General features: G+C 42.6%; 1 protein-coding gene across 1 annotated transcript in view; it reads left to right on the forward strand.

Moving 5' to 3' along the window:
- Positions 1–19,865, forward strand: part of LGR4 (leucine rich repeat containing G protein-coupled receptor 4) — a 79,732-nt gene that overhangs the window by 30,513 nt on the left and 29,354 nt on the right. Inside the window, exon 2 of the mRNA XM_033063625.2 lies at positions 4,373–4,444. Within this exon, the coding sequence (XP_032919516.1) occupies positions 4,373–4,444 (72 nt within the window). The remainder of the gene's footprint in view (positions 1–4,372; positions 4,445–19,865) is intronic.

Below are 19,865 nucleotides of genomic sequence, written 5' to 3' on the forward strand. Positions count from 1 at the left end.
GTTTTGTTTGTTGGGAGTTGTGTGTGTACATGCGTTTGGTGGTAATTCAAAGATTTGCAGGTGTTGTGCTGTTTTTAGGGAACTTACATGTGGATGTAATAACCCAATCCATTCTAGGTGTTCTAGCTTAGTCCCACTGTTTTAGGCAGCTACTGACATGATCCTCCTGTTGCATGATAGTATCATTGCCATGAACACTACTAGAGGCTGGGATAGAACTATTAATATTCTTTTATTCATTCTTAGGAACTTTTTTTGGTGTATTAGCTCCCTAAATGATTTCTGGCCTTATAGACCTGAGGGCTTTTTAGTAGAGAAACAGGTGATGTATGACAGCTTCTCAGTGGAGATTTCTTTGACATGTCAAGGGGCATACTAATACTTATCTTTATTAAATAGACAGTCTTCTTGATACTGCATGGACTGATCCCCTTTTTTTTTCAAGTTTAGGAGTAGTAAAATGACTATTTCTAAAATACAGCAGAAACTTAGCAAGGGCTGTTTGTGTTTAGGACTGTAGTTTTGGGGATTATGTCATTATTTTGTCATAGTATACTGTGCTCCACCATTTTTTGTTGCAATACTTCTATTAATTATGTGTTATTAAGAGTATCTTCCCAAATTAACTTGGTAAACTTTATGGAGACTGGTTATTAAGTCATCTACTTTTAGTGTCATGGGTGTTCCTAATATTTTTCTAAATTCTTGCTCATGAAGTACTTGATATTTTATTACCAGCATATAGTGCCTGTGAACCCATTCTTTAAGGAGACTTTGCAGAGTGAAGTAAAAAGAAAAAATATTTTGTATGTATACACGTGTGTATATCTGTATCAGCAAAGATGCTTTTACATAATGTTCTTAATTAAACAAGAATTCTTTTAAAACTTGTATGATGATCATTAGGAAACTTTCAGAGTTGGTGCTCTGACATTCCCGAAGGTTTTCAAATCTGTGCTATAAAGGTGAACTTATTTAGTAAGAACTGCTATCACATGCAATGAAGGCAAATGCAGATACTTCATAAAAATTTCAGCTTTTCAGTAAGTCATCATGATAAGCAGTCCCTGAAGATTCACATGATAGACAATCGCAGTTTATATTCATTTGGTTTTGTTACAAATTCAGCTTCATTGAAAATAGATTTCATTAGAATTTGAGGATATTGATGATGGTTCTTAACTCCTCATTACTCAGGTGATCTGTTTCATGCTTGCATCCAAAGAATCTACTTCCTAAATTCAAATTGTAGAGCCTAATACTTGAAGCTACATGGAAAAACATTTTTAGTTACAGTAATTTCACTATTATAAGCCGCACCATTTTGACTAAAATTTTGGTCCGAACCTGGAAGTGCGGCTTATAATCAGGTGCGGCTTATATATGGACAAAGAATGAAAAGTTGCTGTTTTAGTTTGGAGGACAGGTGTCTGCTGAGAAAGGCAGGAGCTTCTCTTTGAAATGGAGAATGTAAACCCCCTCCTTCCAAATTATTAGAATTTTGAAATCAAGGGGATTTCAGGTGAAGATATGGGAATTAGGAATAACAGTTCTTTACTAGGGAAATTAAAATAGAAATACAGTACTACAAAGAAACAAACTCCAAACCCTGACAAAGTCAGGGTACAACCTGACACCCCGTCAGGCAAGGTGTTGGTAGCAGTCCCATTAAATGGTGGCTGCATCCTCCTGCAGTGACAGATGTGGTTCAGTTGGAGCAGTGCTCCTGCAGGCGGTGCAGTTTCCCTCCGGAGGTCCAGTGGTGATGTGGAGAAATCTGGTTTTCCTCTGGAGTCCAGTGGAGAAAGGGGCTCCCTTAGTGTCCCAAAACCTGTTTTTATCTTGGTAAGAAATACTGGGCTCTTCCCCCTGGCTGGAGCAACTTCCAATGGGATGCAGTAATTTTATCAGTCATACAGTGGGACTCAGTGAGCCATTAGCAGAAAATGACTGGCTGGAGGAAGGATGGGTTGTGAAAAGATAAAGAACAATGCCCTGCCTGGTTTCAATGGATGGCCCAACAGCAGAATATCTCCCACGGAGATAAGGATCACTGCCCCCACCCTCAACAGATGGTGGTAGAATAGATACGTTTTATCACACTCTGTATTGTAACCCAAGACAGTTGTCGACACCCGGATGTACGACTTGTAATTGTGAAATTATGTAATTTCAGATCCCAGAGAAAGCCAAAATTGCTTTGAAATTGGATGTCAGCCATTCTGTGTCTGCATGGTTTCCATTGACTTTGTTTAGGATTCTGTAGGGCACTTCTGAAATTGGGCATTTATAGCTCTGGAAATTTCAAGACCATTGCTTTCAGGTGGATGTGATTTCCTTACCTCAGCTGTCAAAAAGAGCTACCGTGTGGTGCATCACATGTGGATGCAGCCAAAATCTTTGCCGGAGTGATGCGTAAGCATTCTTACAGTGCTTTCTGATGCTATGTACTGTTGACTTATTTTTACTACCACTGTTTATTATGGTGTATGTGACAGTAAGGTTTTATATCACCTGGAGAGTTTTTTGATCGCTGTGATTTTTCTTGCACAGGTTACTGTTTCTTAAAATTAGGGTCTCTGCTCTCTTACTCTTCTGCTCTATTCATAAATGCTTCCCAGCTGGTAATAAAAGTGGATTTGCAGTCCTGTAGAAAGGCGAAGACAAACCTGGATGTGTGAAATGTGTGTATTTATGACAATTTGAAAAATGTGTGGGAGTAGAAGTTGCAGTCTCCCATGGAGCAGACAGATGACAGTTCATGTACCTGATACATTGTTTATTCTCCTGCACAAGATGAAAAACGTCATCAGCAGCAACATTGTACTGTGACCAGGCTGCTGTCAAGGCACAAAGCACTGCTTAAAGCATGTGGGCTCTAGAGTCTGGGGATAAAGCATCTCGAGTTCAGCTCCTTCTGGAGCTTACTGAAGGGAGTCTTTTGTACCACAGTGGATTTTTTTGGGCTCTTAACACAGTTTGGTTTATTTTGTATATGCTGAACCTTATTTTGGTGTCACTGCTCTTGAGTTAGGTTTGTATACTACTAGCAGCTGCTGAAGAGTAGCTTTCTTAGTTTATGCTGGAAAATGAGAAATGAAGTTTTTGGACTATTGTTTAATTAACATTTATTTTAGAGGACTGTTTAATTGACATTTATTTTAGAGAAATGGTTGCCTATGGATTTAGTGTAAGAATGTAGTTTTGACATTGGCAGAACCTGAGGGTCCCTGCTGCACAGGTGATTCAGCAGATCAGTTGGCAGTTACTTGTTAATGTCATGGAGGAGTTTCAGTGGTACTTGTTAGCCACTAGTGAGATAAAAGGAGAGTTTGGCTTTGCTTTTTGTAATCTGAATTATGTAAGGAGGTGGCACATGGACACTAGAGAACAACATGTGGAAGACAGCAAGCAGGAAAGGCTCTACTAACAAGTGTTACTGAATTGCTTATTTACTGCATAATAAAAAAACCCAAACTAGCAACCAAGATTAAAGGAAAGTAAGAACTTTGATTATGTCACGAATTGTTGCGCAGTTAAATTATCAAACCAAATTGTTTTCATGCTACTTTTATTCACACTGAGTAATAATTTGCTTTAGGACTGGATTATCTGTGATCATTGTGTAGGTGTGAACTGTGGTGATGTCACTAAGTTTGCCGCTTACTGCTACTTTGGAAAGAAAAAAGCTGAGCAGGCCTGCATACCTATCATGTAAGCGCTTGCTGCCAGGTTCCCTCTGCTCATGGATTGAGAATGAAATCTGCTTAAAACTATTACCTCGAGGACTTAATAGGTTTTGTAGAAGAAAAACAAAACAAAAAAAGTCTGTGGTAGAGCTAGGACGTGTATGTGCTATTCTTGCCAGTTCCAGAAGCCTTGTTTGCCAGAAGCTATTTATTAAGTTCTAATGCATTTATTTTTTTTAAGACACTGTGGGATGAAAGTTTGCACAGTGGGTGGTCACAATATTTTTTTTCATATGCTTGTGGTTTTAGAGTAGTCTTAATCATCTGAGTTAAAACTGTAAGTATAAGTTGGTAAAAATTAGTACTGGAGATAACAATACTGTAGAGCCTCCATGTATGCCTTCCCTGTAGTTTCACAGTAATTATTTTTGTTTAGAGGTGTTGGAAAACTTTCTTTTGTCAACTTCCCATTTTTATTGGTCTTTGCCGCAACCTGTTTCTCAAATTACAGTGACTTGAAAGTTTAGCATGCAAATTTCTATGAAGATGCATCACTGTGTGATACTAGAATAGTTTTTTTTCTGTTACCATACCATCTCATGAGGCTTTCTTTTTCTTATCCTTTCCATAGAGTGTAAAAATCCTTTCCTGGTTATTGATAAATCTGTATTTGTTCTTTCCAGAGATATCAGCATGAATAACATCACAAGACTACCAGAAGATGCCTTCAAGAGCTTTCCCTACTTGGAAGAGTTGTAAGTATTTTACACATGTTAAAGTTTTGCTACAACATCATATGGCTGTATAAAGTGGAAAGTGGGTGGAGAAACACTGTTAAGTGGAACTGTGAACAGAAAAACCAATTATACTTTAAAAATGTAATCTTGTACATGTTTGGAAACCAGGACAGTAAATGCTACTTACAAGGGACTTTTTACGGTAATTATTTTAATCATGGCTAGAGTGATGACACATACTAATTACAGTGTTATCCAAAGATAACACAAGAGTTGTGTAATTACCATTGTTTCTGAAGGAGCTGCAGAAGGAGTATAGCTGTTGCATAAGTTCCATGAAATAGATGTTGCTTCATTTATTGAGTGGCTGACTTCCGTTGGCCTTGAAGGCTGCAATGCTCACAAGCCCGTCCTGACCTGTATCAGAAGTTGTGTGGTACAGGACTTCTTTTTCTCAATTTCTCTGGCAGAAATTTCTTCCCCACTTCCCACCTCCCTTTTTGTCCTACTTTCATTTTAGCTTTCTTTTTTTATATGTTACTTAGCTGCTACTTGGATTTCTGAATCTTCAATCTCATGTGCTCAGTATTTTGCTGAAGTCTTTAATAGGATGCATAGGCAAAGCTGAAACATGCTTTCAACAGCATAGTCTTTAATTAGGTTGGGTTTCAGACTCGGTAAACAGGGAGGCAGGTTTAACATTCACTTTACTGCTTTAAGTACTATTACATGACTAGCACCTTCTGTGCCTTATAGTTCCCTTATCAGTGAAGAGAGGATAATGGTTCAACCTTTGTAAGAGAGCTTTGAGAACTTCCAGTACTAAGCAATAGATAAGAAAAACCCCTTGCAATTTGCTTTGCCTCTTATATTTGCAGTGACACAGTAGAATTTCTCATATTAAAGAACATTTAAAGTACAAATTAAAGTTGGCTCTATTTGTGACCTTGGCAAGACTAGGACTATGAATGCTGCATTTTCAGTAAATCGCCTTAGGGAAAGAACAGCTCATTTCCCCAAGGAGACCACCCTTATGAGGTAGGGAAGTGTTCTTCTGACTTTACCAATGAGGAAACAAGGAAAGAATGAAAACCATTTGTAGAGGGCGAAAGGATAAATTAGACCCTCTAGCAAAACAGCAGGTTAAGCCCTGAACCCTTTGACTCTGGTTATCTATTTTAACCAGTACAACCACTGCACCTCACTGGAACAAAGATACTGAGAAATTGATAAGCGATGGATTGCTTGCTTCTGAAGAAAGACTTGGGTTCCTGAAAGCTTCTTTGCACCTCAGCCTCACTGGTTGCTCTGATAAGGTGTTCCACCTCTCCTTAGAATTTTGATCTCTTTTATATCCTGATAATGTAGCAGCAACCATTATTAATTCACTTAAATAACTCCATTTACCTGGTTCTTAAATAGTTTGATTCAGATCAGTACAACTGTGAAGTGCAGTTAAGTTGATTTATGTCAGATAAATTGTGTGAGATAGGTTATTTCATGTTTAACTGGTTCTGGTTTATTCCCTCTGATTTTAGGTATTGCTTAAGTCTGTGATGTAGTCAGGAATGCTTTATGAAGAAAAATAGGTTTTCAGATGGTGCATTTGTGTTGACAAATGCAGAACTTGACAGAATTTAAGAAAGGCATGAGTGGTCACTTGGGAAAAGTGGTCTAGGAAGGCTTGTTTGGCTTCAGAATATATGCTAGCCAACATTCCATTTGTGCTTTATAATATGTGCTTCTGTATGTATGTTTTTTTAGACTAGATTTGTAACCCCCTTTTTTATTTTAATTCTTCATAGGCATATTTCACACTAGAAGTTGAAAAGCCCAAACAATTCTGTTTATCCAACTTGGATGACTGTGGGAGACTTCTTTTTTTTTTTTCTCCAAAAAGTAATTAAGCAATAAAACCTAATGGGTGGGTGTGCATATTGTGTAACTTCATAAACCTTAAGGTGTGTCAGGAGATAAAGAGGAAAGGCAGAGCCTTCAGCCATCATCTGTTGCGCTTATTGCCGAAGGGCTGTTTGCTACACGTACCTCATTGTCCCCCTAAATTCCAGGTTTTCAGTTTGGAAAAATAAAAATAGGCTAGCATTAAGCTCAGGATTATATGCGAACACCTAGAAGCTTTAAATCATTCTTAGCATGCTTACTTTAAAGCAGCTTCTGGGGAAAAAAAAACCCCAAAACAAAAACACAAGTCAACTCTAGATTCTTCTGTTTCAGTTCAAGTTATTAAATGGGAATATAATAAAGTAGATTCAAATGAAAGCAGCTTTCCTCCTTAACAGAAATGACCAGCACCAGATAGGACACTTTTCTGCTTTGTTCTCCCTGTTCCTTTTTCTCTATGGGACAAGGTACAAAAATATTTCATTCTTTATTTTTGCTGGTAATGAACAGGAACAGCTCAACTCTCATACTTCCTACTGTACAACCACAATTTTTCCTTTCTATGATTTTCAGAGTTCCTTCCTGGCTTTTATTTATAGTTGAATAGATCCAAATTCTGACTGCTGAACCCTTGCAAAGTTGCTTTTTCAGCATGCAAAACTGGGGGTTAGTGTCCATGCCAAAGAAAAGTAATATAAAGAAAAGACTTAAGGTGGTGTTGGAATCTGTGCTATAAGTGACTTTTCATTGAGAATTCTCCCACGAATTACGCACAAGAAAATGAAAATCCCACCAACTAATGGGAATGCAGTAAGTACCCACAGCGGCATGCAGTCTAGTGTGTCTCAATCAAGGAGACAGCCCCAGACACCTTTATTTTCATATCATGCCATAACCCTGCCATTGTCAAATGCTGTGTTTGATTAGCCTTTGCCAGAGTTTGCTAATTAGTGTTGCAAAATAGTATCACAGAATTTAATTGAATGGAAATGTAAGACAATTAGAATGTATTATTTAGGCAACTGAGTTGCATGTATGAAGAGGCTGAGATAAAGTGGAGTAGGAGCCATTTGAAATGGGGGTTGTCATTTCTTCAATGAAATTAATTATTTGGTAGTCTGCAAAGACTTCAGAGGATCGTTTTCCAAATCCTAAAATGAACATGAGTGGAAGAAGCAGAGTACCAGATTTGGAAAAGCTGGCTGCTCAATTCCCAAGTGTCTCCTGTTCAACAAAGAGGAAGCAACTTGGGTGCTTCAGTTGTGCATCCCAGGCTGTTTTTAAATGTTCTGGATCATCCAAGACACCTGTGCCAGACTGACATGTCTGATATAGATGGGAAACCAGTGGGTGCTGTGAATGGCAATTTTGGGACCAGGTGGAAGCAGACATCTGAAATGGCACTAAATGCACAGCTGATACCCCAGCAAGGAATCAAATTTAGAGGAATAATCTGGGATTTTGTAACTTTGAGATAATGTCCTATTGGAGTATTTTTCACAGGTACAAGCAAAGGGATCTGGACTTGTCCATGGGCAGAATCCAACCATTGGGTTGAGTGCTCCTCATTCACAGCCTCATCATGTACGTTACTATATAGCACACTTGCCATATGTCAGCAGGATTCTAGCATTATTTATAAATGTTATAAAAATTCTCCATGTCTGTGTAACTGATACCCATCTGGAAGTAATTTGCAAACGATTGAAATGGCAATGGTCAGAGTCAGGGATAAGCAGACCACCAAGGGTTTTGCTTTAGCAGTTAATGATGTGTATTCTTCAGAAAATGCTAACATAAATATGATGCAGTCTTAAACATGATATGGAAACTAAAAATTCTTGAACTTTGCCATGATTTTCTAACCATGCCTGAAGTATTTATAGAAGGCTAAAAGAGGAAAATATAACAAGTGTCTTTAGAAAGCAGAAACCATTTTCCAGTGTGAATTTTTAACTGGAATATCCATGTTGTGTTATGTTTTGATGGCCTTTTTAAAAGGTGTCAGTCCTTTTCAATATGTAAAGTTATCTGAAGTAGTTTGAAGGATTTTACTCTCTATTTGTGAATGATCTGCTAGATTAATTAAAAAGGCAGTCTCTTATTGAGGAAGGCAAAATCAAAATTATTTTTATTCTTGGCCAATTTTCCAGTCTGTCATCAGAAACTTGAACCATTCCAATAAAGCAGAAGTATCTTAGACATAATGACCTTTTAAGCTTGCTTTGATTTCCACTCTTAACCCTTTAGAATGTTGTCATCTTATTTACCTTGCACTCATGGGCAAAATTTAGATGATAAGCTTTTAGCTCTCTGGCTGCTGGTCCATGTGAGAAGCAGAGGGCTGCAGTCTGTTTCATGTCTGTCTGTAGGTTAGTTGTGACAGAAGGATGTGATTGTCTGAAGGAGAGCGCAGGTAATATCCCAACCAGTCAGCCTTAGGGTAGGGCCCTGACTTTCTCCAGCAAGGGTTAGAGAGGGTGCCCTCGCTCTGACTTGGGTATAAAAACCATATCACACCCAGTATTACTGCAAAGAAAATACAGTAATTTCACGACTATAAGGCGCACCCTTTTGACTAAAACTTTCCCTGGAACCCGGAAGTGCGCCTTATAGTCCGGTGCGCCTTATCTGATCTACAAAGTTCAAAAAAATTGCCTACCCGGAAGTGTGAGCTGCGAGCCACGGGGGGAGCCGGCAGGGCCATGGCTGCCAGGTGGAGGTGGGGCGGAGCAGGGGCGGGCACGCCCCAGCCCTGTGGAGGCGGAGCCGCCCCTCCAGAGGCACGCCCCGGCCCCGTGCAGGCGGAGCCGCCCCTACACAGGCACACCCCGGCCCCGTGCAGGCGGGATGGCCCCTCTAGAAGCACCCACCGACCTCGTGGAGGCGGAGCCGCCCCTCCACAGGCACCCTCCAGCCCTGTGGAGGCGGAGCCGCCCCTCCACAAGCACCCTCCAGCCCTGTGGAGGCGGAGCCGCCCCTCCACAGGCACCCACCGGCCCCGTGGAGGCGGAGCCGTCCCTCCAGAGGCACCCCCCAGCCCCGTGCAAGCGGGACGGCCCCTCTAGAGGCACCCCCCGGCCCCGTGCAAGCGGGATGGCCCCCCACAAGCAGCCCCCGGCCCCGTGGAGGTGGAGCCGCCCCTCCACAGGCACCCCCTGGCCCCGTGGAGGCGGCACGGCCCCTACAGAGGCACGCCCCGGCCCCGTGCAGGCGGAGCCGCCCCTACACAGGCACACCCCGGCCCCGTGCAGGCGGGATGGCCCCTCTAGAAGCACCCACCGACCTCGTGGAGGCAGAGCCGCCCCTCCACAGGCACCCCCCGGCCCCGTGGAGGCGGAGCCGCCCCTCCACAGGCACCCTCCAGCCCTGTGGAGGCGGAGCCGCCCCTCCACAAGCACCCTCCAGCCCTGTGGAGGCGGAGCCGCCCCTCCACAGGCACCCACCGGCCCCGTGGAGGCGGAGCTGTCCCTCCAGAGGCACGCCCCAGCCCCGTGCAAGCGGGACGGCCCGTCCAGAGGCACACCCCGGCCCCATACAAGCGGGACGGCCCCTCTAGAGGGACCCCCCGGCCCCGTGCAAGCGGGACGGCCCCTCCACAAGCACCCCCCGGCCCCGTGGAGGTGGAGCCGCCCCTCCACAGGCACCCCCCGGCCCCGTGGAGGTGGAGCCACCCCTCCACAGGCACCCTCCAGCCCCGTGGAGGCGGAGCCGCCCCTCCACAGGCACCCACCGGCCCCGTGGAGGCGGAGCCGTCCCTCCAGAGGCACCCCCCAGCCCCGTGCAAGCGGGACGGCCCCTCTAGAGGCACCCCCCGGCCCCGTGCAAGCGGGATGGCCCCCCACAACCAGCCCCCGGCCCCGTGGAGGTGGAGCCGCCCCTCCACAGGCACCCCCTGGCCCCGTGGAGGCGGCACGGCCCCTACAGAGGCACGCCCGGGCCTCGTGGAGGCAGAGCCGCCCCTCCACAGGCACCCTCCAGCCCCGTGGAGGCGGAGCCGCCCCTACACAGGCACGCCCCGGCCCCGTGCAGGCGGAGCCGTCCCTCCAGAGGCAACCTCCAGCCCCGTGCAAGCAGGACGGCCCCTCCAGAGGCACCCCCCGGCCCCGTGCAGGCAGAGCTGCCCCTCCACAGGCACGCCCGGGCCCCGTGGAGGCGGAGCCGCCCCTCCACAGGCACCCCCTGGCCCCGTGGAGGCGGAGCCGCCCCTCCACAGGCACCCACCGGCCCCGTGCAGGCAGCACGGAGGGGCGGCGGCCATAGCCCGGCCCCGGAGAGGCAGCGCGGAGGGGCGGCGGCCATAGCCCGGCCCCGGAGAGGCAGCGCGGAGGGGCGGCGGCCATAGCCCGGCCCCGGAGAGGCAGCGCGGAGGGGCGGCGGCCATAGCCCGGCCCCGGAGAGGCAGCGCGGAGGGGCGGCGGCCATAGCCCGGCCCCGTGCAGGCAGCACGGAGGGGTGGCGGCCATAGCCTGGCCCCGTGCAGGCAGCACGGAGGGGTGGCGGCCATGCCCCGGCCCCGCCGGATGCAGGCGGGCCTGGGGCCCCGCGGCACCGCCCCTGCCAGGTACAGGCGGGCCCGGGGGCCAATGACTGCCAGGTTGAGGCGGGGCCTCGACCAGCAACCGCGCGGAGGGAGCTGGGGGCGGAGCCTCGCTGCAAAAAAAAAGTGCGCCCTATAGTCCGGTGCGCCTTATCTGATCTACAAAGTTGCGAATTTTGCCAACTCCCGGCGGGTGCGCCTTATAGTCCGGTGCGCCTTATGGTTGTGAAATTACTGTAATCCTTCCTGAAGCACCAACAGACACAAGTGCTTCATTACCTTCCAGATGTATACTGATACCAAGATCTGTTATGTTTTTGGTTTTTACTCATATGTAATATGAAATAAACTCTCTCCTGTGGCACTTCCTTCAGATACTGTTCATTTTATCCAGCAAGGGCAAAAACCTCCTTATTTAATGGCTGGGAAGATACAGTAGTAAAATGAAGAGTTAGATCCATAAAAGTTTTCTCTTTTCTGACACACAATGTTAATCTGCTTTTTGGGACGTGAATAAAGACTGAGTAAGAGACCACACATGTGCAACTAATTTTTGCAAGAAAATAAATAGTGTGACTGAGTATTTGCTTGATTATTTAATTATATCCATGTTGATTGCGAGTCTTAAGAGGTCTTGCTTAAACATCTCCTCACCTCCCTTCCCTGTCCAGAGTCTCTGAAAATGAGGTAGGATTTTGCCATAAGGTTGTAATCAGGAAGTTCCTGCAAGGGAAATGTCTAGAGTTATTTTCTGTCTTGACTGCAGTTGAAGATGACCACCTGGCTGAAATGCCACAACTGCTTGTCTGTGTGTAATTTAGATGGTACACTTCCTCCTAATTTCTCCATCAGCACCAAGTTGTATTATCCTTGGGCAGGGAGAGGGAGTAAAGTGTATTTTTTATTACTTGAGTTTTATGAATAAGACATCTCTTGGAGTTATGCCAAGGCTGGGCTGTTAGTTTAGGATGCTGTGTCTTTCCTCACCTGACTGTGGAACACTTGATGGAAAGATTTGCTTTGTCCTTCATGCTAGATCTTTTAAGAGCAGTATTTTCAAGGTCGTATGCAAAAACAATTATTTTCTCTTTCATATATGTGAAAAATCCCAAGCTTTATAGTTAGAAACTGGAGATGAAGGACTTGTTTTGAGTAGAAAAGGTAAGAATGAATCTTCTTGTTTTCCTGATGCCTTTTGTTAACATATGGTAAGTAAAACTGTGATTAAACATCCTCTTGGAGAACAGGCTGGCACTATTGGAGATATTACTGCCCCATCTCGATCCATTCAGCCCCACCAACAGACTCTGAGGAGCAGGCAGAGATCTTCAGCTCCTTTTTTACAAAGGTAGCCAGTGTAGATACCAGCTGTTGATTCCTCAGAAATAGCAATATGACATAGGGTTGGAAGCCAATGAGTGCCCTTCATCGATCTACCAGCTCTGAATATTTGAACAACTGGAGGAGGTGATTTCCTTAGTTGATCCAGCCTGAATTCCAAGAGGTAAAACTTAAATGAAAAAAATGCGAGGGATAGGTTTCTCATGTGGTAGCAAGTTAAAAGCCTAACAACTTGACCAACCTGCTCACATTAGTGCCTTGTGTGCACCAGAACTTTACAAAGTCATCAGCATGTTGTAACTTGCACCTTCAAATTCTAGTCAAGACAAACCTTTAGGCAAAGACTCCCAAGTAGAATTAACCACAGTCAGCTAAGATATTTTTAAACATCATTTACTTGGTCTTCATTAAATGCTAAATGATGTTTCAAAACATGTTGGCCAACCTGTGTTTAATTAGTGTTTTCTTATCTCTGTGAGTCCTAAATCAATTTGATTCTGGATGAATTTTAGTCATGCTGATACGAGAATATTTCTGTAGCTTGGAAGGTTCTTAATCTGCTTGACAGCTGCATGTTTTTTCCTGTTTGTGGGGATAGATGCTAGTAGGTTGAGTAAATTCCATTGTTTTTTTGAAGATGAGAGGGTTTTTTTCTTTCCTGTTTCTGTTTCTACATGTTAATTTCCAAAGTTGACAGTCCCAAGACTGGTTATTCTGCTGCAAGTACTTTTAGAGAACAACAAAACTTTTTCCTTATCTGTCAGTTTTTCTGAGTTTCAGTGTTCTGCTCACATGCACACACATAGAAGCTGGCTTAGCTAAATGGCCTGAAGGCTGGGCTTTCCAGTGTTACACTTCAAGACCAGTCTTAAAGCCTTATTATGCTGCCAGGTTGGGGCTGTCTGATGGTATAAGCCAGATACGAAGCTTCTGGAGGCTAAGCAGTAACTTGAGAAGCCCTTAAGCTGTGTCTCTCCAAGAAGTGGCCTCCAAATGGTGCTTGTACAATGCAGTCCTCCCTCCTCCTTTTGGTTTCAGAAATTGGAGTGTGGAGCAAAAGATGAATGCGTGTGAGTGATTAGGTAGCCAATTCAAGGCTAGGGTCTGAAGAGTCATCACAGGAACTCTATGAAAACCTTAGACAAAAAAGGAGAAGAAATAAATTCTGTTTGTTGAAGGTAAACGCCTTATACTCTGAGAATGTACAGTAATTTCATTACTATAAGGCTCACTTCCAGGTGTTGGCAAATTTCCAAACTTTTGCTGATATATAAGGCGCACTGGACTATAAGGTGCACTTTTTTTTGCAGTGAAGATCCGCTACCGGCTCCCCCTGCGTGGTTGCTGGCCGAGGCCCTGCCTCCACCTGGCAGCCGTGGCACTGTGGGCCCGCCTGTACCCGGCAACTGTGGCCCTGCAACCCCACCTCCACCCAGCAGCCACAGCCCTGCCGGCTCCCTCCATGGCTCGCAGCTCGTGCCAACACTTCTGGGTTGGCAAATTTCTGAACTTTGTCCATATATAAGGCGCACAGGACTATAAGGCACACTTCCGAGTTTGGGCCAAAATTTTAGTTAAAAGAGTGTGCCTATATAGTAGTGAAATTACTGTAATTGAGTATATGCTATCATTATAGTTTCATAGTATGATGCTATATGTAACTATAAGAAGACATGGTAACGTCATTCTTTTCCCTCCTTTCCTCCCCTCTGCTTGGGTGGTTATATTCTTGTATATTTTGTTAGTACAGAAGTACTCTTGGTTAATTAACCTTGACAGACGTCCTGGCACAGAAATAGTAAGCAGACTCCTATAAAGTTATTTTTCCTGCCCTTCTTATATAAAAATAAAATTCTAGATGATTCTGTTAAAATATTTGTTTTTATTCCAGCACGAAAAAAGCTAACAGTCAACCTACACTGAATCATAGAATCATACTGAAAATTAGCTGCATTTGTTTAAGGTCATTCGTTGTGAAAGTGTCTGCAGAACCTGGGTCTTGCATTTACCCAATATGCAGTAAGAAAACCAGTAAAAGAAATTTAATTGCAAATATATGTACAGTTAACCCACTTCCCCATTTTGCATTGTCACTTGCTAGATGCATGGTCATTTAAAGAGCCCATGCCTAGATAGCCAATAAATGCCAAGACAAGAGACAAGGCTGTATAACAGATAAAGCAACTTTTGACGATTTACTATAACAGCAGCAGTTTTTTCACCCTCTCATGTCTCACCATTAACATATTTCATGATCTTGAAAACTGTCTGAGCATCCAAGTACCACTATCTGCTAAAAGCATAAATCTGTAGTTGAGTTGTTTCATCCCAGTTGATCAAAACCCAGCTCGATGGCTTTCATCTGTGTCTCTGCTGTGCAGACTAGGTAAGTGAAATGCATTATTACTTGAGAGTTTAGATAGCTATCGAGAGAAAGCTCTGTCTGGCCTACGGTAAAGCAAAGCAAAATTACCACAACACAGTACAAGATATGCAAAGGCAAGTAGGGAGAAAAGAATGTATTTTATAATATATATTCTGCATTTTGCTTTGGAGGTGAGAGGAATCAAAATTGTTTATTGCAACAACTCAGCATTGCTGTAGAATAAATGTTAACCAGTTTAAAAGACACCATGGTGTTATTGCTTATGTTTGACGTATATGTCCATGTTAAAAAAATTTATGCAAACTTCTGAGATTTTTTGCTGCAGAATACTAGTTGAGATTACAAAGACCACTTGTTTCAACAACTTGTAGTGTATAACAAATGTTAAAATATTTCTATCAATGCATGTGTAGCAGCCTATGGGTTCTGCTTTGAGGTTTTGCCCACGTACAGATACTGCTTGAAAATTAAGGGATGGAGCGTATTTTGCATGGTGGCAAATGCTTGCCTTCTTGAAAATCCATTGTAACTTATTTTCCTGTTTTTGATAGTCTATGAAAAGTGTTACCATAGAGCATATTTTGTCTTGTGGTAGATGATGGTGATTCTTGCTGGCAATTTAACCATAGAACTTAGGAACTTTTTAATCAGTCAGTTTAGTTTACTTAGGTATTTTACCTTTTCAGACCAGAAATGCATTTTGAAAACAAGCAATTATCTTAAAGCTCAATATAACTTTGAGAAAGCTGTAAATACTGGAGAGGGAACGATCATGACAAAAAGTGGAGTTGATGCGGTTTTGGTGCTACTGTAGTTACAGTACCCTTTTTCAGTCATGATGCGTCTTGGTGTAGGTACACATAATTTTATAAATAATGGTTGAGGTTGTATAATGCTAAAACTACTGCAAGAAAAGGAGGAGTCAAATGCATTTTCTGTTAGCAGTAGCAAAATAAAGTATCCATTCAATTTTTTTAAATTGGTAGGGAGGAATTTGGAGTAACCTGTAGGAAATAGATTGGTTTCTCAGCAATTCAGCAGGCTGCAGCTGACAGAAGTCCCAAAGGGGCTGTTAGCTACTCACAGATAATCAAAGCTGAGTTTAGTCTGGAGATAGGGCTTCCATTTACCAGCTCCTCCCTTTCTGCAGCTGCCCATTTTGGGTGGGAGCTGTCTCCATAGGCAGGGCATCCACCCCTGCATAAGGGATGCAGTGAAACCCTGTATTTTCCTGAAAATGACTGTACCTCTCCTGTAGAGCTTTAAACCTTAATTAATAAATTGTAGCACCTAAATAGGCATCAGCTATTAAGAAAAACAGATTTATGTTCCAGAGTAACTGCTATTTTGGCATGGATGGAGACTAAAGCTCTTTTCTGGAGGAACCACTTGCTGGGCATAATGGATTAAGTTATCTATGAGGCATTTTCAAAGATTACTTCTGTTGTGGGGGAACTTAAAGTAAAATTCAAGTTTGTATTTGGAAAACACAGAGAACCTAGAAAAGATGGAAGTTAGGGATAGGCATTGAAAGATAGTAGAATAGTTGAATGTAAGACAGCACAAAATATAGAGTTTGCAAAAATTCAGGTGGAGAGGCAGTGTATTGTTCTCCAATAGGATGAAATTAGGTAGGTAAAAGTTGGATAGCTAAAAGTGGATGTTGACCAGGCAGAGGAACAGTGATTGATATTGAAGGCTCAGGCTTGACCAAACCTTGAAATAGGAGTCTTGGGTCTTACCACAAAGCAGCTAATGTAGAAATAAAAATAATATATCAGGTGTTTTATTGTGACATATCAGGATTGCAGTCTCTGTCACTTTGATCTGTGGAGAAAGTAACCTATGTATAATCAGAGACAAGATAGAGAAAAGGTTAGGAGCATTCCACCAAGAGGAAAAGAAAAAAGCAACCCAAATTCCACAGAAAAAACATTTTCTGTATGGGCATAAGACCTTAGAAGGACAGAAGGAGATGAAACTCTTTGCTCAAGTTCCCTACTAAGGTAATGACTATTCTGGGATGCAAGACGAGTGATGATTTTAATTGTTACAGGCAAAAATATATCCTTGGAACACCCTTCCTGACTTTTGGAGCAACACCAGTGATTAACTTGGCTTGGTTAAGATGCAGCTGGGTTGCCAGACTCATAATTGCAAAAGTTTTAATTTCCCAAAAGAGAGAAAATAGTATTAGCTGCTGTTTCAGTGCAAGAAACTAGACTTGCTGTGTACTCTGGGAATGAGACACCACAAAATGCTAGTCTTTAACTACATTGTATCCTGATGTCTGTAATAACAGTAAGGTGTCCTCCACATCTGTAGATTATTTACTGTGTCACTTTAAGTAAGGATTACAGGGTATTGCTCACCTCTGTGTGACAGGTTAGTAGCACTATTTTGTTCTCCATGTGTCCTACTCTGTTATCCTGCTATGCTGAAATTGAGTCTGTAAATTTTAATTTGTCCAAATTTACCATTAAAACACTTAATATTTATTTTTAAAGTAAAAATAGAAGACTACAACATTCAATGCTAAGCAATTACAAGAAGGATACCTACTTTGGCCATGCATTACATCTGTGATTCCACTGGAGCAACCTCCAAGGTTTAACTCAGACGCACTAATTCCAGATACTTGCAGTCCCTTGCAAAGTCTCCAAACAAGGAGAGTCAGGACTGAGTTAGCAGAAAAGTTCATGGTCAGCGTGATACATGTTTACATCCCACTTCAGATGATGTCTGCTGCTGTGTTTGTGCCTTGAGAAGTAAGAGAGAGCAAATAAAGTTTTTTGTGGCCTTATAGCGTGGCAGGACACTCTACAATTGTCTGTTTAAATAACGTTTTACTGTCTTTGGATGAATCTGTTTTGTAGCCATCTGCCTTTTGGAAAAAGCTCTAATTAATGGTGATGTACCATGGTTCAATGGCAACAGATGGACTTTCAGATTAGGTATCTCTAACTATTTCCGCTCAGAATGACGGGAAGGATAGGTGCTCAGCCCTTGGTAGTGTAAATGTAGAGCTGCCTTAGGGTGCTGCTTTGTGGCAATGTCAAGTTGTCTCACCATAGAGCAAGACATTTCCAGAGCTGCTCTCAAGCAGGATAGTGAGTCTTGCTGCCAGGAGATGAGTGTTGTGTCTTTCCTGTTGTGTTAGAGCTTTGACCTTGGTAAAACTGTGAGTTCCATTAGCCCATTTACCATGTGTGTGTGAGAGAGAGAGCAATAGAGGCTTTAAAACTATTTAATAATAAATACTTTTAAGACTTGCTGAAAGAAGGTAATATGGAAAACCTGACTGGATGATTTCAATGGCATCCTAATTTATAATGCTGCATGTGTGCTATATTGTATGCTATCAAATTTTCAGTTGTCTCTTTAAAATGAACCTGGTTATGTAAAGAGAAACATTTCCATCCTTCCAACTGTTGCATGGGAAGAGTGTTGAGAGCAGTGTGTGATATACTGATCTTTGCCTGATTAAGAGCTGCAGTTGGAACCTCCTGATGAGCAGCTCCCCAAGGCTAGGACATGAACAATAAATGTATATTTGGCAAACGGATTAGCAAAGCCTTTCCACACTTCCTGGAACACTGCCGGATAGTGGAGAAATGGAAATGTAATTGACCACAAGGGTTTTTTTCTGGTGGTTGGAAAAAGGCTGAAGAAGCAGGAGTTGCCTTGAGAGAAGCAAAGTCATACTATTTGAAGTCAGACAAGTCTTGTTCTGGCTCAACTGTAATTTGTTTCCAGTGCTCTTTAGGTGTTGTTAGTGACATTCAGGTTGAGGGATACTATTCAACTGTATTTAGTTTAACTTTTTAAAAGCTGAAGTTATAATCCCCAGTCTCATTGGGAGAGGGAACAGATGCCTGACAAGCCTCACACACACCGGATTAATGGGGAACCTTGGCTGAACTGCAGCCGGAGCTGCCTGACACATTTACCAGGACTGCCACTCACTGAATTGTGTAATATGTAATCATAGTAATGTTTGTATGCAAAATGATTAGGTGCTACAGCCTCAGCTGAATTTTGTTTGATTTAAGGATCTGTATTGTGCTCTTTCAAACACATTTTAGCATAAACATGTTTTGCAGATTACTGACTCTCTGCTGTAGAGACCCAGCATGTTTCATGAGTACTTCTTTCTCTTTACAGTGAACTTCTTAAGAAATTAGATGTCGCTCTTGTTGTTTCCTTTGATTGCCTCTTTGAAATAATATTTTCCCTTTACTGTGTCTGGCTTGCTTCGTAGTGCCTTGTAACAACAGAGGTGGGTTTTGATATTCTGGAGCCTTTGTTAAAGCACAATGTTTTTTAATTATTAACTCTTATTGGATTGTACATAGTATTTCCACAGGTGATTCATTGCACAACCTTGTTCAACATTGCTTTTGCTTAGCTTGGATATGAAACCCAAGTCTAAAAGCAAGTACTTTGGCTGAAACTTTTGCATCTTTTGTCAATTATGGATTACCAGGTGTTTTGCATTATTGTCTTTACCCTTGATAAAATACAGCTATTAGCAGCTCAACCAAGGCTGGACTGCACAGGATGTGCTGGTCAGAGGAGAAGTAAAACATTGAGGGGGGGGAAAAAAAAAGAGTGGGGGAAGGGGGAATGAGTTGTTTGGAAGCACCTGTTTTGACTACTGTTTCTGATTTTCCTGCTTTGTATTCTACAGCATCTCTTGTCTTTATTACTTTTAATATCATGGTGATTTTCATAATTTACTTTGTGTTAATGTCTAGCAGTCCAAATTTGAAACCATCCACATTTTGAGAGAGTGTGTATGGTTGAGAATCCTGTTCTATTTCCCTGCCCCAAAAGAGTTCTCTTTCTTGAAAAGTTCTTCCAAATAGCTGATCAAAAAGACGAAATATTACCAATATTATGTCTTGGTCATATTCAGCACATGTCCTGTCAGTTGTCAGCACTGGGTGAAAATACCACTTGCTTCTGAATATTGTTTTTATGTTTGGGATTTCATGTTCTCATAGAGACTTCACTGCTGCTTTGCTGTAGCATCTAGCTGTTTTTGACTTCGTACTTTCTTGAGAAACTGCTGTATATATTAAAAACATGTGGGTACCAGAGCATGTGTTTCAGTGGAGCAATGCTGAAAGCCAGAGGATTGTGTTGGTAGATGCACTTTCAAACCTAGTACCCTAAGAAGGTTCTTCATCATTCTAGGGTGTGTTTTTTCCAGCATGTTTGCAAAAGAATATCCACAAGGCTGAGTGATGCATATTCATTGTTAAAAA

This window comes from Catharus ustulatus, chromosome 6, assembly GCF_009819885.2.
Source record: "Catharus ustulatus isolate bCatUst1 chromosome 6, bCatUst1.pri.v2, whole genome shotgun sequence".
Taxonomy (NCBI): Eukaryota; Metazoa; Chordata; class Aves; order Passeriformes; family Turdidae; genus Catharus; species Catharus ustulatus.